At 41.4% G+C, this 23,941-nt stretch overlaps 1 protein-coding gene across 2 annotated transcripts; it reads right to left on the bottom strand.

Moving 5' to 3' along the window:
• Positions 1–173: 173 nt before the first annotated feature.
• rnf34b (ring finger protein 34b) lies at positions 174–20,554 on the bottom strand. 2 transcript variants are annotated; one of them, XM_069724430.1, is made up of 8 exons: positions 20,453–20,554; positions 10,668–10,886; positions 8,786–9,286; positions 5,007–5,069; positions 4,707–4,908; positions 4,574–4,597; positions 4,352–4,393; positions 174–2,569 (listed from the first exon to the last, which is right to left on the bottom strand). In XM_069724430.1, exons 1-8 carry the CDS (start codon positions 20,456–20,458, stop codon positions 2,385–2,387), a joined length of 1,242 nt encoding a protein of 413 aa, XP_069580531.1. In that variant the 5' UTR covers positions 20,459–20,554; the 3' UTR covers positions 174–2,384. The 2 variants fall into 2 exon arrangements, with proteins under 2 accessions (XP_069580531.1, XP_069580532.1); XM_069724431.1 differs by lacking the exon at positions 4,352–4,393.
• Between the last annotated feature and the right edge of the window lie 3,387 nt (positions 20,555–23,941).

Raw genomic sequence — 23,941 nt, 5'->3', positions numbered from 1 at the left:
TTGGCTTTATAAACAGTTGGGATAAATAAGAAAAATTATTGTATGTTCTTACTGGAATATTGTAGTCATTAAATTTACTTTCATACATCACAAGTAAAAATTTACCACATGCCAGCAGCAGTCTTTCAACTCAAATCAGATGTTTTCATGAATTACAAAATGAAGAGCAGTGATTTTACATTTTGGTTTGTAGTACTGCATTTTATTGAATCTAATAAATCATCTCTTGTTTACCAAAATAAAAAGGTTTGACATTCAAAATATAAAGATCCAGGATTATGAGTGCTCATGATACCCTGCCACTCTGATAATACTGTAGCTGCCCATGAACGACATCTTTTGAGAAACAGCAGCAATCAACAAACATACAGAGTTCCAGTGTTTGTTACAGCGAGTGTCGGGTTCGAATCTGAAGCACACGACGACAAAAACAGGCTTGAAAGCAAGACGATGACGCAGCTTTAATGGTGAGAGAGTGACACGATCGAACTCATCTGACCAAAACCAGAGGAAATACATTCTGAAATCAGTATATTTTTTTGTTTTCAACATCTGTACTAATTAAAATTATAAATCATGTCGTGTCCCAAGTGAATGGACAAATATACATATAATAACTTATCAGTAAACAACAATAAAAGCTATCTATGCGATTCAATTAAAATTGCAGCGTGTAGGATTTAGTGACATCCAGAGGTGCTGTGCAGATTGCAACCCCCCCCCCCCCCTTATGGTAGAGGCATCGGTTCAACATGGCGCGCTCTGTGGAAGAGGACCCGCTCCGTTTGGATATGAAGGATTCATTCTAAGGTAACAAAGACAACAAATTAAATCATAATGATGAATATTATATTCCATCTCTGCCAGTAGACACTAAATCCTACACACTGGTCCTTTAATAGTGATTCCACTGCATTTGTTTAACATACCACAGGCATACTGTACACAGAGATTTCGGTGACATTGGAGTTAACTGGATCTCGTGACAAGAAGAAAGTGTTTCATTTGCATAAAGTAAATCAGGCTTTCTCTGCCTCACTGCGCAACGGGCATTTGGAAGGACACCTCGACAATATGACACAAAAAGTATGTTGATGTTACACTCAAATTAGGAGGAAGTAGCACCTGTTACCTACCTAAGATCTGAGATTAAAGGACTGCACAATCAAACACTTGGTAGACTTGGAAATCAAATGGTATTGCTTGGTGAAAGTTATTTAAAATTAAAGAGGAGTAAGTCGTCAAAATAGAATCCAAACTCGAGGTCTACTTAATAGCTTTTACAGACGCTTTCATCTCATTGTCTTCCTCAGAGGAAGGAGGAGGCAATTCACAAGACCGCGCCCTGAAATATACGAACACCTGGTGTCAGCTCAACCATCTGATCAAAGAAACTGAAACCAGAAGCTCCAGAAAAATATCCTGCAAGTGGATTGAGTTTGGAGTTGTTTTTTTTTCACACAATAGATCTAACAGGAATGTACATTTGCTGCAACCAACAGCAAAAAAAGTTTTAGATGAGAAGATGGAGAAACAATCACATCCCTCACAGTTCAGTGTCAAAAGGTTTTCATGTACACACTTTATTTCCTAAAGTTCATTGAAGAGAACGGAAACAGAGAATAAACTACCAACCCGAGCCTGCTGGTTAGAGATGTATACCTGTATACGGTGAAATCTTAACCAGATGTCTACTGAAGGCATGATTTTTGGCACCCTACATGCTCCTGTGTGCGAGACGAGATGAGTGCATGTGGTGGAAGGACTGACAAATAGACATTTTCTAAAAACACTTTTTTTTTTCTCTGATATTGCACATCCTAGAGAACACTGAGGGAGATAACACGGTGTCATGTGGCATGACTGTGTAAACCATATCGACTCTAACCCTGGGATCTTAATATTTTTCATCCAACTGCTTCTCTTCACCACAAATAACAAGCCGATCCACTTCAAGTATCCACAGGACCGTCCCGGGAGGAGAATCTAAACTGAGGATGGAGAGTAGAACGTGATGGCAGGTGTTTCTGCTGTGGTTGACAGACCAAAGAGAGGAAAGAGTGAGTGTCCCGGTGCAGCTGATGACGGTCCACCAGGGGGGGAGGGAGGGGGGAAGACGGAGGGGCGGGGGTGGGGCAACAGTCTGCTTTGAAAGACCAGGAAGTTGCTCACGCCTGCTGCAGCATCAGGACCCGTGAGACGTCATGCACAGCAGTTCATCCTCAGTGATAAAGTCAGGGCCACGCTGATGCACGCGCACACACACACACACACACACACACACACACACACACACACACACACACACACACACACACACACACACACACACACACACACACACACACACACACACACACACACACACACACACACACAGAGTTTTAAGACTTGAAGACATGCACGGCCCGCACTACATACTGCCTGCAGATTGGGCACTCGCTCATCCTCTTTCCACATTTGGTGCAGGTCACCATGTGACCACATTCCAGTAACACACAGTCAATGATGGCGTCCATGCAGATGCGACACAGGTTTTCATCAGCCGCCAGCTGAGCTTTGACACCATCTGTGGGTGAAAATGTAAAACATTATTATTACTTAACAGTTCCTCTGTGTTGGCTCATTAAACCGTGTGGAAAACAGTGATGACGTGGAGATGAAAGAAAACTTCTGCAGTCTGACAATAATCAGCTGTTTGCTCTTCTCTTCTTTACTCCGGTGGGCTTTCAGCTCCTATTTAGTCCCACAAAATATTTTACCCAAACCTGATAAAATCCACACATGCTACGTAAAACTAGCCTTGTGCTACCAGACCCAAAGTCAATGCATGAATAGATGTGTCTGGGTATGCTCCACGTCAGGTTCATTTTCAAACTGGAAGCAGCTTTGACCAATCAGTGTGCTCTTAAACATGCCGAAACTCTGCTACCGCTGCAACTACATTGAGAAAAAAACACGCAACTTCCACATTGCACTAAGCCACTGACACTGGTCACTGATTGGTCCGCGCGTCAGATTGGCTGAGCACACATTAATGCCAGCAGGGTTTCCAGACTATGATCACAATGGAAACTGAAGCTGTGAGCAACAGTTTGGCGGAGACAAGCTAACAGCAAACAATCACTTTAATCACTGTCTGAAACAAGGAGAAACCCTACAGATCATTTCAACTGATTAACAGTTAATGGTGACACCAGCTGACTCATACAATCCCTTCCTGTGTGGAAGATTTAAAATGCCCAAATAAAAAACCAGAAATATCTATGCATGCATTTTATATGTAGCTCATAATTACATGAAAACAAGTTAAATCACAATCATTCTGCCTTTCGACTTGAACATATGAACAAATAACAAATTAAAATGAAATCACAGCACAGAAAACAACAGAGGTTTCAGAAGAGCAGCATAAACTCATTAATACTAAATACAAAGCAGTGTCTACTATCAAAATTATAGATATGTTGCATGTTTCCATTTTCGGTGTCGTGTTTATCATATTGTGATTTTATCTCATTCATTTCTCTTGAACATTTGCACTTGTACATTTTTCTATTTACTTACTGTGTGTCTATTGTTACTACTATCATCATATTATAGTCTCTGTTTTTACTTATTAATTTCCTCTTTTCTTAACTGCACCGCCTGTAACAAAGAAATTTCCCTGCAGGGATCAATAACGTTTTTCTGATTCTGACAGTTTTTAAGGGAGTGTTTTCTATATCAATACCCAAAAGAAAAACAAACTCAGCTGTCCAATCACAGCTCAGCATCAGAACCGAGTGCAGAGCTCAGCGCTGCTAACGCAAGCTGAAGGCAGACAGACGGCCTTTCGCATCGAAACCGTTCACAGTCACACATCATGTCAGTGCTCCGGTTTCTAGGAGTTAAATGTCTGATCAGTCGACTGGCCTGAATCTTTCTCCTGCTGCATCCTGTGTGACAGCGGAGAGTCACAGCTGACTATAATGACGGCTAATGTGATTCTCAAGCCCTTTATGTCAACAAAGAAGCTTGACAATGTAATTACAACTGATGGAGAGATGCTGCCACTGAAGTAATATGATGGCTCATCAAGAGGTAAAAGCTCCTAGAGAGTGCATTAATGACAGGATGAGAGGCTGTCCTTCAAAATAAAATGAGATGATGCAAACACAAGTGACAGAATGTGGCGACGTTGAACCAGGCAGGAAATAAAGACTCGTGGACATCACATGACAACATACAGGACGCTGTCAAGGGTCTAGTGTTTGCTGCAGGCAGATGAAAACAATGCACAGTAACAGTAATGATCATAGAGGACATGGAAACGGTGGTGAGGTGCTTTTCTTTAATAATAACATCTTACCTCCAACTCCACTGTTGCAGAGAGGTGGAGGATATGCAACCACTTTATGGATAAGAATGGGCAGTAATAAGGAAAATCAATTAGTTTAGGGAACAGTGAATTTGCCCTCTAACGTAAAACAAAGGTGAAGCAGCAGAGAAGACAGTAGTTTTTTTTTTTTTGCATTAAATGCTTCTTCACATAATTAGAGAGATCAAAGGAGATAATCAAAAGAATAATTACCTGCAGTTATGCTCACATTTTCCACTAAGGGCAAAGCAGAAACAAAATATTTTTGTTATTCATAACAGTAAAGAACACGGTGTGATATCGAGATGAAAATGAGTGAATAAATAAATAAATGAGGAGTCCTCACTGGATTTCCTGTTCTGCTCGTTTTCTCTGTAGAGTCGATGCACTCGCTCCAGCAGCTCCCACTTCTCACAGCAGCCAGAATAATTGACAAAGTTCCTAGCGAGGATCTCTTTCAGCTGGCGGACGGAGAGGTTTTCTATCGCCTCTTCGTTGTCAAGATCAGACAGCGAGGCTCTGATCCTCCTCTGAGTCGCCGGACTGACCTACAAATGCACACAAGAGCAGAGGAGTGATCACTAAATCAGACTTCTTAGAGGAAAAGATCAGCTCTGAATACAGGAATAAAAAACAGCCATCGCACCTCTATCATGTTTTCAGTGGGTTCCAGGTTCAAGAGGGACGCTGTTGGAGTATCCTCATGCTCCTGGGTGAGAAAAATCAACACAGTCAAGTTAATTTAAGACAGTTTCAACTTTTAAAATGATGTTTAACTCGGAAGTCAGCCAATAAAATGAGGAGCTGCTCATCAGCGTGAGTGTGAAGGATCATGACGTGTGAAAAGAACTAATGCCAAACCTCCTATCTGCACATTTAAGGCAGAACACAGACAGAACAGAGTTCATCCATATCTGTTTGTTTCATTAAAGGAGGATCACCTTCTATTCAGAATCAGCATTGACAAAAATGCAAATTAAAGTTCATCCTCATCCTGGTCGTTCTTTTTAGATCTGTTAATCTACGATTCCTCAACACCATCACAAGATGAATTGTGCCTGATTATAATTCATAATTTCTCCCTGTTCCATATGAGTATCAATGCCACGATAAAAGAAACGACTCCACATTTATCTGTGATTTAATTCGTCGCAGCTGCTCAGATATTTAATGAACCAATAGAGATGTTTAAACACTGACTCAGCTCTTCTTAACTCCACAGTTAATTATTCTCTTTGAAGGTGGAGGTCAGGAATTTGCTAGATTAAAACAGAATAAAAAGGAGCCACAGAATAGTTCCGGCGCTGTTTGGTGAGTGCACAGCTCTGTATTATCGCAGCCATTTATGTGCTTTGAAGAGACGATATTGTCTCTTTACTCTTTTATCGGCTTGACGAAAGAGGGCCTGCGAAGAGCTGAAATAAGCTCTAACTGATATCATGGAGTGAAGCGTATCCGCCTCCGTGCCATAAAAAGTAAAAAGCTCTCTCCCTCCGCTTCAGCACATTCCAGCAGACCACCATCTTCCTCTGATGATGATGTGTTAATAATGCATCCGTCAGAGTCGCTGCGCTAGACTCCCGCTGCTGACATCACGCTTCCGCTCAGACGAGACTCCTCAGAGACAAAAGCAGCCGTGACTCACGCAGCGTGCCAAACCTCTCCGGAGCAAACGTTCCCCTGAACTGATGTTAGATTTCATTCAACCGTCACAAACATAGAAAAGTACTAGAAAGCTCTTACACAATCTGCCACGGTTGCACAACCTGCTCAATTTGCTGCTTTTATCTGACCAGAAAATGTTCAGAGGGGTTTCGTCTGCATCAAAATATACATGTGACAGACAATCACGGGGTACACATGCCAGATTTCTTTCTTATTATAGCAATAGTTTATGAGATATTCTAAAAATACCAAATAATAACCCTTTAAACCTGTCCAGGGTCCATCATTTATTCGCCCACAGCTCGACTTGAAACCAAATGTCATTCAAATCTGTGCTCACATTTTTGAGCACCATGACTTCCTTGAGAGAAGTAGATATTTTTATATTCATACCATATGTAGTGCTATTTTAACGATGGTATGATTATCTGTACGATTTTTCTTCCCCTGCGATCCCGTCAATCATCACGCGCATTAGAATAAACCTCCAGATATCTGATCCAGATTTGCTACAGTTTGATATTCAATCTATTTTTCAGCTGCAGCTGACAAAACAAAAGTCTGAAAAAGTGGATAGATGACACCAAAATATCTTCTCAAAGAAAGTGGGTCATTCAACAAAACTATATCAAACAAAATCAACAATGCCTCTTTTTTTTGTTGAAAGGGTTAAAAGTAGTATCCGCTGCAGAGACTATGTATTCATATTCCACTCTAAAATGTCTTTTCCCTCTTGTTGCTGCAGTTGAAGGTTCCAGCTTCCTTCTGCAGAATAATGTGTACATAGTTTGCGCATTTTCACAATCATCTGCTGAGAGTGTAACGTTTCTCTGTGCTAACTGAAAATGTATTTTAGGGGTGGGCCTATGAGCAGGATTTCTGACATCACAACTAGTTTGGAAGCCGATCCTGGTCAAACATTCAACATACATGTGTGATGTGGAAACTGGACACGTCCAGGTTACAGTGGAGCTTGAATGCGGCATAGATGACTAAAAACATCATCAGATTTACACACAATCCCAAAGGTAGAGAATCGAATTATTCTTGGTCATTTATATATTTTATACACATTTCTGTGAGTGGCAAAAGTATGTGAACCTTTGCTTTCAGGTTCTGGTGTGACCCCCCCTTTGCGCCGCAAAACCTGCAACTAAACTCTTAATACTAAACTTTGGACTGACGTGTTTTCATTTCTCCAAACAAAACGCTCCTAATTTAAACCAAAAAGTTCTCAAACGTCCACAAAACAATTTTCCAAACGACCAGTTCAACCTCTGAAATGAAGCCTATTTGCATATTTATAGATTCTCTCATTTTTAATGAGGGAGGAGGAGTAGATGTAATTTTCACCCGTTAATTTGAGTTTTATTGTTGAAAAAACATTCCAGAACCAAAATTTTGTTCCAAGAAGAGCTTTTTTTTTTTTTTTTTTACATAGATGTTAATACATGTCTGAAGGGATCTTCTTCAAATAAGCAGGATATTCTTATAATCATATATAAGTTTCAGATTTAAAATCTAGTTGGATTTAAGGCCAATCGCTCTCCTAATCATGTCTCAAAAAACTTTCTAAAGTAATTTTGTTCACTACAAATGTCTCCGATTACCCACAATTTTGCACGTTTGTTGTTTATTCTTTGAAATATCCACATATGAAAAATCTGCGAAAGCTAATCAACTTGTCCATCACTCTACTTTATACGTCCTTCTCGACTATATATTATTTGTGTTTGGCTTGGTACTCAAATATAATACTCAAAAGTCATTTAACCTGCTCATGGTGCTGATAAAGTGTGTGCGTATGTGCTGTATCACTGCATGTAATTTGTATTATGTGCTCTGTCAATGAGAGGATGTAATTAATTGATTAATTAATTAATTGTGATCTGCCAGGGAACAGCAGATGGAAAATGGCCTGAAGCTAACTCTGGTTCAATGCATCACATGGTGACACTCATGTTTAATATTGTACAAATAAAATACATAATAATAACTTTTACATTTTGTTTGATAAATTCAAACCTCAAGGAATCTTAACAAATATGCAAACCACAAACGTAGAGGAAGAAAAAAAATCCTGCAGAGAGATCATGTATGAGGGATGAGAGGAGGCCGAGCTGCAGTGTGTCTGCTGTTCGGCTGTTCGGCTGCAGCTGCGACGCTGTGGGGAGTTCTCAACCTGTGTGCGTCTTACGTAACAGATCAGCCGATGTAACAGACCTAAAAAAGGCAAAGGGCTTAAGCTGCCTCGCTGGCTGGTCCGAGGGCTGTGCGCTCACACAACCACGCACACACAGCGCTAACGCAGCTGGAAACAGCTGTCACGTGGACATTTTGCTTAACGTTGGAGCAGCGCTGCAATGCTGAGCTTCTTTAATAACAGCTGTGGGAAAGAAAATCCACTGAAATGTAGTCGATTTTCAGGAAGAAACGCTTCATTCATGACAAAGCCATAAAAACACAGAAGAAGCACAAAAGAAAAGAAAAAGCACGAAATCCAATAAATGACATGTAAAGAAATGCACGAGAGGGCGTTTGTTTGTTCGAGTTACAGGGAAGAAGTCTGACTTTAAACAGCCACTCTGAAATGTGTTAATAAGTAGATTTCACCTTTGATATGAACTATCTGGGATAGAATGAGGGCAGATGTGAAAGATGTACGGCGTATGGAAATCAGGGAATGCGCGGCTTTGTTTGTATGAGGCAGCAGAGGACGCAGTGTTCAGCTCTGCATGCAGACACACTGAACACACTAACCTGGCTGGTGGTCCCTGAGCTGTCCGTCGGGCTGAGCACGTCTTCCTGAGAGGCCGACAGGACCGACTGTTCGGAGGGGGAGCGCGTTGGGGAGCGAGGCGAGGCGGCACGCGAGTGGGGGAGCGAGTGTAGACTGTCTGTGTCATCTCCCCCTTCATCTTCCTCCTCCTCCTCCTCCTCCTCATGTGTATCCTCTTCTTCCTCCTCCTCCCCCTCCTCCTCCTCCTCTTCGTCTTCCTCCTCCACCACGGGTCCCGGGGTCCCCCTCGCACCCTGATGACAGAGCACCAGGTCCACCAGGTCCTCTTTCTCCCTGCATGTGTCGGTGGGGATGTTGCGCAGCAGCAGGTACTGCCGCAGGTCCTTCACTCGAAGCTGCATGAGCCGAGGCCGCTGGAAGGCCGTGCCGCGCAGCAGGTGGCAGGTCGTGCAGCAGCGCAGGTTCTCTTGCAGCACCGAGCACAGGGCGCAGAAACTCTTCTTACAATCACAGCAGATGTGCTGCAGAGAGACAGACGTGGCGTGATCACATATTCTCTTTCTTCAACGACATCATTTAAGAAACTAATTTCATCATTTTGGCAATAGGCCCTGGTGTCTGACTTCTGTCAGCATATTAAACTGTTTACCCTCCATGTTACTTCTGATGAATAAATTACCAATCGACCAAAATGGATTAATCTGATTGGAGCTCTGAAAAATGGGCCAAGCTGCTGTCTCTACTGATGACAGTAACTTTGTAATGTGGTTTTATTTGGACCAATATTCTGATTAACAGAAGTTCAGTCGTATCACCGTATAAAAGCTCAGTCGCTTCTCAGAGAGAGTAAAGAAATAAACTATTTGTAACTCCTGGAGATGTTTGACATTTTACACGCTTAACAGTCTCCTGATACAGAGCAGCTGAGTAGATTGACACTTCAAATGGGCAGCAAAGCAGGTCGGCCACGGCTGTAACCATTTCCTTATCGCTCGTGCACAAATGTGCTCCTGGTCCAAGCACATTGCCACCATGACAGATACTCTTCTTCAATCGTTTGTTGTTAATCCCCAGGCGGCTCTTTTTTTCCCCGTACTATAAAAATATCACGCTGACACCCAAATGGAAGTCGACCCGCCGACAGAAAGGCAACCGGTGTGTGGATGAGGACAGAGCGAGCACAGAGGAAGCAGAGCGCTGCAGCGTTTTCATCAGTGCGTCTGGCTGACAGATACGCTGCCTTCAAACTCCGACACCAGGAGCGTTGCAGAGACACTGGAAATGCCAGAAGGACTGCGTGTTGCTCTCAAATGGTATGCTGAGGAAACCTAACCTGTATGAATAAAGATTTAATTAATAAATAAATAAATATCAGTTTGACCTTCAGGTGTGACTCATTATTGGTGCGTCCATTGACTCAGAAATCTGAGATTTAGAGTTTAGAAACCTCCCCAAAACAGAAACATGTTGATTTAGCCAATGAAGCTGTGAAACGACTCGCATCTATTTAACATGAATTGGATATAATACTGTATGAATGGATGAAATAATAGGAGCTATCTATTACTACCAAATCCATATTATTTCACAAGTCATTGTATTAAACATAGTCTCTCTTCAGAAAGTGACTCAGTAATTATGGGTGTCTGTGTTTTCTTGAATGCACCATGAAAAAAGTCACTTCTCACTACTGCACGCAACGATTACATAATTGTTGACTGCGAGGGATTATTCAAGCACCTTTCCAGCCTTTGCACCTTGATTGTTGTAAAGTAGTCATGAACAGAAGCCAGGCAGCGTGGAAGTCTGAACAGACGGTTTGATGTGCAAGATTTCTATCTAAACTTTAAAGAAATGCACCACTAACATCCGTTTTCATCACCCTCACTCCCACCTGTTTACCTTGCGTCTGAAGACGGAGAAGGCCAGTCCGCAGGCCTTGCACAGCTGCCCTGCACTCCCTGAGCTGGTGGGGGGGTAGGTGGAGTAGCCAGCGCTGGGGGCGAAGCGGAAGGGCCCCGCCCCTGCTCCGAACCCCGGCTGCTGCGCCCGCACCGTGCCCGTGCCCATCACCTCGTTCAGCAGCCCGCAGCATGACGCCCACATGGACGATGCCCCCGCCTGCACACACAAATACACAACCGGGAGTACACGCTGATCAAACACACCTTTTTGCAGCATATCATCGATTAACTCCGGTCGTATTCGTCAGACATGATATTAGCTTCTTTGAGAAAGTGAGGTAATGTCCCCAGAAAGTAGGAGTGTGCTCCCATTTCATATTCAAATAATCAACACTGTTCCATTGTTTCATATCTCTCATGTATTCATGTTCTATATCTGTTTGTTCCGGTTCTCTGTTGAAGCTACGTGACATTCATCTTTGGAAACTTCTTGACTAGAAATCAAACTTAAGCTCTGCGAGTTTAAACAAAGTTTTGTCGCACAAAATCCAGAAGAGTTTCATTTAAACTCGTCTCGTGGTGTTTATGAGTCAGTATAAGAATTGCACTGTAATTTATATAAGTGTCATTTGAACAAACCAAGTTGATCAACTTTCTTATGGTTATGGTTAGATGATCACAGTGTTTTAGTATGAAAGGATCATTTCAAAATGAATAATGCAAAGTCCAATGTAATTAAAACCTAATTAGTTATTGAGGGTGTTAAGAACTTTCTCTTACAGCTCATTGCAACTGGATGTTTTCTTGTTCATACACAAATTATAGTAAATACCTGACATTCAGTGTTTCAGTAAGGTGTTGGCCAATCAATCTCTACAACAGCTCCATACTGACATATTTACAAGTCGCTGTAACTCTAGGTAGGTAGGTAGGTAGGTAGGTATTTACTTTATTAATCCCAGAGGGGAAATTTTTTAAATTCTTCTGGTGACTCTACTGGTGACATGAACACCAATAATCTGAGAGATATTCTGTCGTGGTGTGCTGATGGTGGAAACGTCTCCGTCTCCACGGAGCCGACCGGTCCTTCACTCTACCCATGTTTTTCCTATCATCGGTCACCTTCCGACAAACAAGTGGAAAAATAATAATTTTGTATCATGATACTGGTTTAAAAAATATCAACATGCTCGATGCTCAATAGTGAAGAGGAAGATCTTTTAATTTACAGCGGTCCCTGTTCTTTGAATAAAAACGATGTTCCCACCTGATCATCATCACAGTGATTGAAAACATCTGACTTTAATGTAATCTTAAATAATCTGCTGATCCTAGAGGTTCACATACTCTTGCCACTCACAAATATGTAATATTGGGTAATTTTCCCCATTATTTTCATTTGTTTCATCGGGTTCTCTTTATCCACTTTTCAGATATGTGTGTCAATCTCATGATGTCTTAAGACAAACTTTTGAGCCCCACTGTACTGACTGAAGTAAAAGTAGAAATAGTACAGTGTAGATAAATACAAGAGTAAAAGCATAATGTACATATGCTGTAATACTGTACAATAATTTACTGGTGCATTAATATCTACCTGACTCTAATGCTGCAGCTGATGAAGGTAGCACTCATTTTAATTACTCTGCAGCCGTACAGCAGGGTAGTTTGTCAAATTCACCCCAGGATTAATTAATTAAGTATTATCTGGTCTTAATCTACAACAGCATCATCATTTATTTATTCATTATATTTTCAATTTAATATTAATCTAAATCTGTAAAGAAACCAGTGACTAATTTTATTAAATAAATGAAGTAAAAAGTGCAATAGATTAGAAGTATAAAGTTCTATATAATGAGTAAGTGCACCTGTTTAAGTAGTTAGTGCCCCTCATTGTGGGTTAAGAAAGAAAAACGAGAAAGATCAATTGACTGATGGAGAGCGAGCGAGACGGAGCAGCACATTATTGAAAGTGCTCTTTGAGGTTGGAGATGATTTAGCAGAAGACTTTAAAATCTCCTATTAATGATGTTTCCTAAAGAGTGCAGAAGCTTAAATGTCAGTCACTGCATTATTTTGAGCTACATTGAGGAAGAGGATGTGGGAGGAAGAGTCTCAGCCACACAACAACTATCTCATGGGGGTCCAAGGTAACGTTTTCTCTGAAGGTCCTGAAGACACATTCAAACCAGCTGAAGTTAGTGCAGGTAGAGAGAATCAGTTGGATGTTTTTGCCGATCACAAGACGGCCCAGAGACGGGAAGCAAAGATGGCGTGATGGGCACCACGGCTCCTTGGAGCATACTGATGAGAGGAGGAGGGAGGCGGAGGAGGGAGGCGGAGGACAGCGAGCAGAGAATATGTCTTCTGTTGTTCCCCAGCCTGCAGAATCAATAGCTGACATGAGCATAATGTCAGCTCTCTGTGGTTCCCGGCTCTATTGCGGAAAACAATGGAATTCACAGGGTCCTGCCTCATCCCTTCTTAAGGCAGCGCTCTGCTCCGACTTGTCACAAACACCCTGCGATCTGACCTCACCCATCTGCTTAGGGATTCGTTATGTAATCTCAGGAACGAGGCACTATATGTGGAGTCAGGGCGGGGGGGAGGAAGGTCTGCCCTCACTGCAGCGAGACAGTCAGGACGTGTCTTTAAAGTTCAAATCATACACTAATTTCATGAAATGAACAGTTTCTGGTAGAATTCATCTTCCCGCCTGTCCGTCCATCCGTCCATCTGGCTGTCATCAAACTAATGAACTAAATTTTCGGATGATTTCAGTTTATATTTTATAGGGGCTGCGACTCATTTCACGATCCATTAATCCCTTCATTATTTTTCGGTTAAATGATCAATTGTTTAGTCTTTGAAATGGAGAACAGAGAAAAATGTCTATCACGATCTCTCCCAGCTGGAGGTGATGGCTTCAGTCTGTAACCCGAAAATATTCCGTTTACAGGGATATTAAACTGACTAAAGCAGGAAATCCTCAAATCTGAGAAGAGCTGGATTCAGTGGAGGTTTGACATTAAAAGTGCTTAATTGACTATCAAAAATGTCCCTCCACTGATTCTGCACTAATATTTTGTGTATTTGTGTTGTTTTGCTGCTTGTCCTCAGTGAAATCCTCCACAAGCAGCTGATTTGATCCTGATTCACCACCCTACATCTGTGTCTACAATAAAACCACAACACATAGCACCTTGCCTTACCGGCCTGTGGCATAAACTTGACCCGATGTTTAGTTGCTTAAAAACTCCCCCTGGTTCTGCCGAGCTTCGCTCATATTAGACTGACGCTATTAGAAGGAATATTTACTGCATTCTCCTGGATGAGGAGCCGCTGCAGTCGGGCCATGAAGTCAGCCGTATTAGGCTTTGAGCCAGCAGCACGAGTTTCCTCCGTCACTTCAATTAGCACACTGTAAGCTCTGCAGGCAGGGAGTCCCGACGAACAAGGGACAAGCGCAAGCATCGCACCGAGTTTGTTGTTTTGATTTTTTTATCACTGATATTTCTGTACAGTCTGTTAACTTGACCCATAACTCTGGGAATACTGTACGAACTTTTGTCATTCCTATCACTTTTGGACACCAATTCAATTCAATTCAATTCATTTGCAAATAATTCAGATATTTCCCACACAGCTGCATGAAATGATAAGTGAACAATCGAGGCGCACGCACACAAACATGAAGCCACCGCGAGGGGAAAGCAGCAAAAACTAACAGAGGCAGAGATTTAAATAGAAAAACCCGCAGGGGAGGGCCTCGTGTGGACGAACAGAGATCTGACCTCATAAAATGAGCGTTTGACGATCAAAACTCCAAAAGCGCCTCTGCAAGGAGGAACCGAGATGAGGCCTAAATGGGTCACTGACAAACTGACAGACTAGAGTGTTTAACCAGAACTGAGTCAGACACCAAGAGAGAGGAGGTTTAACTTCATTTGAACTGCATCAGGTGACTTTTCATCAGGCTCTGATTTATTTACTGCTGAAAGGTTAACACTAAACATACCTGTAAAAATGTGATTAATATGTTTTTATCAATGTAAATTTAAAGGGACATTTTAGCAAGTTTGAAAAAACAGCCCTTATAGAAACAGACATTTAGGCAACAAATGAAAATGTTCTTCATGTTGCATTATGGGAAATGCAGTGTCCTGTATTTTTGGGCTGGATTAAACGTCAGGATATCACAGCTTCTGCTATTTACATTTTTAATGTTCGCTTTTTATGTCGGTCGTCCTCTTGTTACCGAGCTTTATAGAAGTTCAGTGCAACTCATTGGATTACATACGGCATGTATAGCAAAATGTAACGCTGAACATTTTGTGGAAAATTAACTAAGAAACAATCTATAAATGGGAATATTTTTGGTTCATGCAGTGAATTAAATATTTGAAAAACATGTGACCTGGTGGCCTGTTAGTGAAGGAGCACAACACATCATGGCAGCATTCACAGTTCAACTCTGGCTGGGGACCTTTTCACATGTTATTCTCCATCTCTCTCTACACACTATGGGCTCTTACATAAAAGAAAATAAATGCTGGTACCTCATTACATTAATGGACACATCCTCAAATCCAGTACAGGTCCTACTTTCAGTGATTTCAAACACAGACTTTAAAAGAATACATTGAAGTGTGTTTACAGGTCCTGGTGAGTAAAAGTTGAGTCGAGCCTTCAGTGACTGCATAAGAAGCCGGCAAAGCGTCCTCACAGTCTGATAAATCCATCGCCTCGGTCTGAAAACTTCACAAGACTACATTAGCTGCTGCTAGCATTACACAACCTGAATCTACACAAACAAGCCAGTAGGGATCGAGGTGCATTGTGGGTAATGGAGGCAAAGAAGAGGAAAACATGAAATTCAAAAATGTTGATATTTTCTAAACTTTCCACCTGTTTTCTCCAGTATGAATAACATAACATGTCCCCATACCTAGACGACACGAGTTAGGGTTTCCAGCGCCCCCTATAGGACCAACATGTCGTCACGCCACAGATGAGGTCTTTGACCAAAACGACATACAATAATACCCTTGTACCAGTACTAGCCACAAGTGTACCGGACCTTCATCGTCATGGTAACAACATGGTTTGAATTTTGTGAAACGGTCATAGTTTGTTTTAGTTTAGGAAAAATCACGGTTCAGGTTCAAATAAGTGCGTTACTTATGAAATTACATTATATATGTTACGTAAAAGTTCAATACATTAGGCAAGATAACTTATGTACTAAGTCAACATTGCTTTTTGTTTTCAGACGGGATACAAATTGCGATCTCCTGGCTGAAAGTCCAGTGTTTGATCCGTCCAACTAACCCGGCCTCCTCCCTTTGCTCGCTTCATAATTACTACGGACACAAGAGGTCGAAATTAAGCTGCAAATTACTTATATGGCTGTGTTAGGGGAGAACGCTATAGAAATTGATACTCTTTTAAGAGGATGAGTACATCTGTATAACGGGTATAAACCTCTGGTGGTTAACATTTTCAATCATATTATGTATAAATGTCATATTGTTGAGACTCAGTCTGTGCATTCGTAAGCATGCTATGGCCATCAATAAAGTATTATAGAGTATTATGATGGTTTCCAGAGTAAACACTGCATCATCGTACATTTCTTGGACAGAGCTTTCATCACTATACTTCCCTCATCCACTGTCTCTCTCACATTTCATCTCCTCTTTCTCTCTGCTGAACCCTCCTCCTTTTTTCCTGTGTTGCATCAACTAGAAATGTCAATCACACTGTGAAAAGTGAATTGAGCTGGCTGACTGTACTGGATGGTCGCAGAGACAAACCAATTCATTTAATACCTTTTGTTATTTGTCTGGAAATAGTGACACTAAATGTGATATTTCATCTAAATTACACAATACCCAAACAGATTCAGTGATTTGTGCCGGTGCCTGCAGATGTCAAATCCAGTGAAGTCTGGAGATGTATGCGCATAAAACTTAAGCTGCTACCAGCAAAGTTTGGATTTGAGTCTACAAAATAGCAAATACACATAGTCACCTCCAGAATTTAGCCTTTGGTGCAGCAATACAAACAGATATAGATTGTCATGCAGTATAAACACACGGCTGCACTAGATTCCAACCACCCGCTGAACTCTCTTTAGAGCCTCAGACTTCTTTGTCTACTTTAGAAGTCAGGCTGAGTTTAGCCCCATTTGGAATAAAGTGATCTTCTGTGCTACGTCAGTGTTACATCTTATAATTTCAGCAGAGATTTGTTGGTATTTTCTACCACACTGATGTCCAGTTTTTATGGACGGCTGTGAAAATGAAAGAGTAAGAGGCTTTTGAATGCAAAGCACGTACATATTAAACATGCATGTTGGAATATCAAGTCACGGGTCTATCCCGGACTAAAATGCCCTCGATAACACCTACTGTACAACCATCTTCCCCGTTTTAAGATGTACACTTACACAATCTAGCTGACGCCGACCCTTCCACAGGGGCAGAAAAGCTGCTTTTCAATTTAAACCAGATTAGTCAATAAAACATCACATCCATTTTGGTTTCCTGGGACACAGAGTGATTATGTGCCTTAGGAAAATGAACTTCGCACAGTCGAGCCCTCTGTTCTTTTTATCTTCCACCATATTGGGATAAACACGGGTGAAAAAGGATTTCAATTAGGGCTGCAGCTAACGATTATTTTCAATATCGATTAATCTGTTGATTAATTGATTAGTTATTGGGTCTTTAAAATGTCACAAAATGTTGAAAAATGGCATCCAGTGTTTCCTAAAGGCCAAAGAGCAGCCTAAAAATCTTGTTTTTTTTCCAACTAACAGTCCACAACCAAATGATATTCAGATTATCATCATGGAGGACTAAGGGAACCAGAAAGTATTCACATTTACAAAAACTGGAATTGGAGAATTTTCGGAGTTTTTTATGAAAAAAAAAAGACTCATCGATAATCTAAAAAGTTGGCAATTCATTTTATGTTGATCAACTAATCAATTCATTGATTAATTGTTGCTGCTCTATTGTAAATAATAATAAATAATAATATTAAATAGCCATCCATTATCTATACCCGCTTTATCCTGACCAGGGTTACGGAGGGGCGGAGCCTATCCCAGCTCGCTTTGGGTGAAGGCAGGGTTCACCTGGACAGGTGGTCAGTCCATCACAGGGACACATAGAGACAGACGTAAACAAAGAGCATTCACCCTCTCATTCACACCTCGGGGACATTTGTAGAACCACCAGTTAACCTGACATGCATGTCTTTGGACGGTGGGAGGAAGCTACAGTACGCGGAGAGAACCCACGCAGGCAGAACCTGAAAACTCCACACAGAAAGTCCCAGGCCGGGATTCGAACCCCCAACCTCCTCGCTGTGAGGCGACAGTGCTAACCACTGCCACCGCCCAATATTAAATAATAATAAATAAATATTTAGGTATGCGAGTTATTCATTGTAAAGAGCCAATCAGTGTTCCAGTGTTTTTGTGGCATCGTGTATGAGTGCTCCGTTGTGTTTGTGTGACAGCAGCACAGAATCATGTCCTCTGTGACTGCAGTCTATAAAACACTCTACAGGCTCTGTACACTGCCGGCATGTTTATTCTCCAACACCGTCTCATATTTTATGAGCTCAGGTATGGCTTACACATAAAACCGGGCAAGTTAAAAGTAATCAATAACTGCAGCTGAACAAATATTTAAATTTGTATGCAGTGTGGCGGAGCGAGTTCCCCAGATTTTTGAGTGCTCAGACACAAACAGGAGGAAAGGCCAGATGGGGGATATTAATTTTCTGGTGATGCCATTTTTACTAAATAATAAAAATAAGCTTTAAAAAAAAAATATAAAAAAAAAACATTTTTTTTTTTTTAGACAAAATGATGAATTAAAATATTAACCGAGCAAAACTATACAGACTAAATCAAAAACACAAATTAAAAACACATTATACTTTTTGAACCAATGATCAGCCTTAACTCTATTCATGTTGTGTTGGATATAAAAAATAAACCTGACGAGACAGAGCTGAGAAGCTACTGAACTCATAGCTGCTGGGGAAAAAATACAGCGGCCCTGAGAGCGCAAAACACTGCAGCTTAAGAAAACCCAGGCGAATGGAAAAAAATACACGAAAACTGAGGAAACATCATCAACAATGTGACAACACTGGTGCAGAATTTAGAAGAAATGCTGCAAAGTGAGGGCAAATTACAGAAACGTAGGAACGTCTTTTTGTTCGGTCGCACGAGTCAAATATTTCTCTACTGTGTTACAATCCAAAGAATCCTGACAACTGTTTTTGGAAGTCTTGCAAGAATCTGGATCATATCTGGAGATTTTGTGATTTACTTTATGGCAGCCTATATATGTGAGCCTTATATACTGCATCCAGATGTATGTAACATGGTAAACACATTAAATGAAACATCCAGATATGCCCTCATGGCATATATAACATATGTGGACTCAGTATTTAACTAGAATATGACCAGTTCTATCACATATCATCACTCTCTGTCAAGGAAGCATTATGCAGTGCAGAGAAAACACGGTGATGTTTTGACTTTGATATTAAACTGATATGAATTATATGGAGATACATGGTACATAACTCTGCAGCATTTCACTATTGATGTTTTCTCAGTTTCTTGTGTATTTTTCTAGAAGTTGCAGTGTGTTGGGCTTCTGCAAGGTCAGAGAAAACCTCCATCCTGGTAAACAAATTACAGTATCTCACCATGAAATGTAGTCAAGTTAAAGGTTTGCAGAATAAATTCTATTTACTCTTCAAAACAGAGCTTATGTGAAGTGTTTGTAAGTGAATGCAGGATATTTTGCAGCTGCAGCAATAACAGGTTTTATTTTCACCTTTTAAAGTCATCAGTGATGCAGTTGGCTGCAAATGAAAACCCTCCAGTCTGCTCCAGTGTAGCTGCAATAACAGGTGATTAACTGTCTGCTGCCTCCATCAGTATTTTTCAGTGTGTATTCACAGCACTGACTGATGATGATGATGAGGAAGATAATGACTGGCTGTGGTGACACTCCTGCCTCCTCTTCACCTTTCACAGTGACTGTCAACAGTAACCTGCCACCACCAGAGCACTAATGACATCATCGCCATCCTCTTCATCATTATCAGACCTGATCTCGAGCTGCCAGACAGCATCATCACCTTTCCTTCCTGTGCTGCAGCCTGTAGCACAAACACACGCGCTCCACAGAGAGGAGGGAGACTCCTGCACTGCCTGACACAGCTCGGACCTGAGAGGTGATCCTCTGTCCTCTCGGTCTCCCAAACATCCCCGCACTCACTCACTCACTGGCCGCAGTCTCTCTATCTCGTTAGAGCGGATTAAAGCCTGACGATGAATGGACGTCGCTTTGGCGGCTTTAGTCCACTGAACTGTCACACTGGGGGTCAAAGCAGGCTCATTAAAAGGCTACACACTGTACCCACTGTTTATCTGGACGGCTGGAGATGCAGGGAGAGCATTTCCAGGCTTGCACGCCCGATAGGGAAATATAAAAAGCAGATTGACAGCGCTAGAAGGGCAGCGGCGAGCAGAAATGTGATGAAGTCAAAACTAAACAGTGAGTGCTGCATTTAAGCCTGTTGATATAATTGCGTCTAAATGCACACAAACGCAATTACTGACATTAGGATAGGGGTATTCCCTGCCTCTCGGTGCAGTATCGTGTGCAAACCACACAAAAAAAATCGGCCTTGTTAATTAATCCGAACCACAAACGAGCTGCAGATGGAGTCACATACCTTCATTGCACCTTCCGTTTGAGGAATTTGCCGAGTAATGTCAGGACGACGACCATTGCAAGTGCACAGGGAATCAAACCATTACGTCTTCCCTCTCTCCAGCTGCCAGTGTGTATGGAGTAAGCGTAACGTAATGGCCAGGAGAGCCGCGGCCAATCAGAGAGAGCACACAGGCGCTGGTATCTTTAGCAGCCAATCCGCTTTAACACATCACCAGAATGGGCGTCCTGTGCGGTGCGTAAAGGCGCATGTGAGAGTCTGACGGACGCATCATGCCATTTTCACAGCGTTGGTTTATTCTTGTGAATTAGCTGTTTTTCACCAGCAATGCACGAGGGAAGGTGCTCAGCTCCAATAGCCCTTCATATTTTGTTTACATTTTATGATCAATATTTTTTTTCTATATTGCAAAAATAATCTGCACTGTTTGTGGCAAAAGGGGAAAAAAAATTTAATAAAAAAAATCTAAATTTTTTTCATCAACTTGCAAAATTCGTCTTTCTGATGGTCTTATTTTAATAAGACAAGTCTAAACCAAGCCTGTCCTCTTCACCAGCACATTATGTGTTATTTATATTTGTTTTGTACTAAAAGTAAATGCGTCTACAATCTTATTTACCGCCATATATAGCCTGTGTGTGTGTGTGTGTGTGTGTGTGTGTGTGTGTGTGTGTGTGTGTGTGTGTGTGTGTGTGTGTGTGTGTGTGTGTGTGTGTGTGTGTGTGTGCCTGTGCGCACAAGGCCAGTGTCTGCAGTAAAGAGATTAGAGGGGTTTTCGTCCATTACGTAGCCAGTACCTGCTGAGAGCCCGCAGGGGGCAGCAGATAGCGCTGCCACATCACTATTATCATTCAGACACAACCGAGCCGCAGGGCGGAAGGATGTTCATGATGTTCTTTCTGTATAATGCACCGAAATCATACAGAAATGACAAGTTATGCAGCAGTGGTGCAGGAGACGACAGTGAGTTTACGGTGACTGCCGCAGGACCGATTGTAATGCATAATAAAGTATAAATCCATACAGTGCTGAGTCTTTTTAAATTCCCCGCCATTCCCCGCACATCAAACAGCGACCCTATGTTGATTTATTTCACACAAGCACATTAAAAGATCTGTGGAGGCCTTCAGGCCAGCAGTGACACACTTTAGAGCTTTAGATTTGGCCTGAATATTCTTCCACTGTTGAACTAGAGGATGGAAGACTTCAAATCTTTCTCACATTTAAAAAAAAAAAAGCAGCCAAGTGGAGGTACATGTCGATATGACTTAAAAAGGTCAGCGATGACATATTTTTCCACATACCTTTAGTGGCATTGAGCAATGAAGATGATCCTGGTTGTACTTCTGCCATCTGCAAGGAAGATAAATGAAATCATAGATGAACGAAAACAACAATTGAACAGGAACATCTCTTCCCAGAAACATTGGCCTCTTTTTTCTGCATAAACCAAAGAACTTCATAGAAAATAATTATTTGGTGACGAGCAGTTCAAATGAGAAGAGGACCATTTGGATTAACTCGGACACTTTTCCCTAAAAGTTACACTGCTGCTGATTTTGGTAAATGTAATTTTTTGATGTCGTGACCACAGATAGATTTTGGTTTCTGTTGTGACAATTGCAGCTCAGAATAGTGAAAGTCAAGTGACATATAGTAGACTAAATATGCATAAATAAAGCAATTTATTCTTTCAGTTATTTTCAGCGGTGCAAAATTATTTTGTATTTGTGACAGCAGAGACAAATGCCAATGGGTGAAGCCAAAGAATATTTATGAATGTAAAAAGATTTATTGATTTTACAACCTGTGTCTTAGTGCACTCAGTACACTACAGTTAGTACACCACAGTTAGTACCCTACAGTTAGTACCCTACGGTTAGTACACTACAGTTAGTACACTACAGTTAGTACACTACAGTTAGTACCCTACAGTTAGTACCCTACGGTTAGTACACTACAGTTAGTACACTACAGTTAGTACCCTACAGTTAGTACACTACAGTTAGTACACTACAGTTAGTACTCTACGGCTAGTACTCTACAGTTAGTACCCTACAGTTAGTACCCTACAGTTAGTACTCTACGGTTAGTACACTACAGTTAGTACCCTACAGTCAGTACCCTACGGTTAGTACACTACAGTTAGTACACTACAGTTAGTACTCTACGGCTAGTACTCTACAGTTAGTACCCTACAGTTAGTACTCTGCGGTTAGTACCCTACGGTTAGTACCCTACAGTTAGTACCCTACAGTTAGTACTCTGCGGTTAGTACCCTACGGTCAGTACCCTACAGTTAGTACCGTACAGTTAGTACTCTGCGGTTAGTACCCTACGGTCAGTACCCTACAGTTAGTACCGTACAGTTAGTACTCTGCGGTTAGTACCCTATTGAAAACAATCATGTTTACAGGAAAACTTGGTTTTCCCCAGAAAAACAAGTTTATTTTCTTCAATACAAAACAAAAGCGAAGACCAAGCACCTTCATGGGGATGTTTTTGGATCCCCCACAGTTCTGGGGGAGGTTTCTGGTTTAAATTTACAAACTAACGTTGGATGAGAACCAGATGACAAGTTCAAACTCTGCTCAAGAATTACTAGCTTTTAAAGATCTGGGAGAGAGTCCAACACTAATCTGTCTCCAGGATTGTGAAACATGAGCACCCCATGAGAATGAATGATCACCTCCTCCAAACAATGTCAGAGCCTGCAGACACGCACGCATGCACACACACACACACACACACACACACACACACACACACACACACACACACACACACACACACACACGCGCGCGCGCGCCAATGGTGTGAAAGCCCTGTTGTTATCCAAGGAATTATTATTATTGTTCCTTATTTTTCTCTGTAAACAACTGCATTTTTGGAGGCTTCATCATATTAAAAAACTCATGAAAGTTGGCAAACACATTTCTGCGAAAAATTTCGTATTCTAGTGGAGTCGTCAGTGGGCATGGCCAAATGGCTCGCTAGCGCCCCCTAAAGAGATGCCCCGGCGGCCACATTTACCTACATGCGCGAAATTCGGTGGACATGTTTATCACACCGAGACACACAAAAAAGTTACATTGCACCATTACGTCAACGCAACAGGAAGTCCACCATTTTGAATTTAGTCACCATTTTGGGCGAATCGCACTTGTAATTTAATGAACTCCTCCTAGGGATTTGTTCAGACCAACATTAATTTTTTTCTGTGCACTTTTAACATGTTTGTGATTAAAAGTTGTTAAGAGAGTTTGTTTTCGTCAATGATTGTGCCCGTGACGTAGTGGCAATTTTGAGCATCTCACCATGAAACTACAAATGTCTGTAAATAAAACTTTCCTCTTGTGGGATTAATCAAGTATCTATATATCTATATATCTATCTATCTATAAATTGTTGAAGTCGACCTTGACTTCCCCGAGTTTGTTGATGCGAGAGAAACCATACTGAAACAAGAATAAGTTTAATACTTCTTTA

The sequence above is a fragment of the Brachyistius frenatus genome, unplaced genomic scaffold (genome assembly GCF_029030835.1).
Source record: "Brachyistius frenatus isolate BFR_SWC_R1_liver_20210118 unplaced genomic scaffold, ASM2903083v1 Contig_377, whole genome shotgun sequence".
NCBI lineage: Eukaryota > Metazoa > Chordata > Actinopteri > Embiotocidae > Brachyistius > Brachyistius frenatus.
Note: the sequence above shows the minus strand (reverse complement) of the source record. Positions and strands in the feature narration are given on the sequence as shown.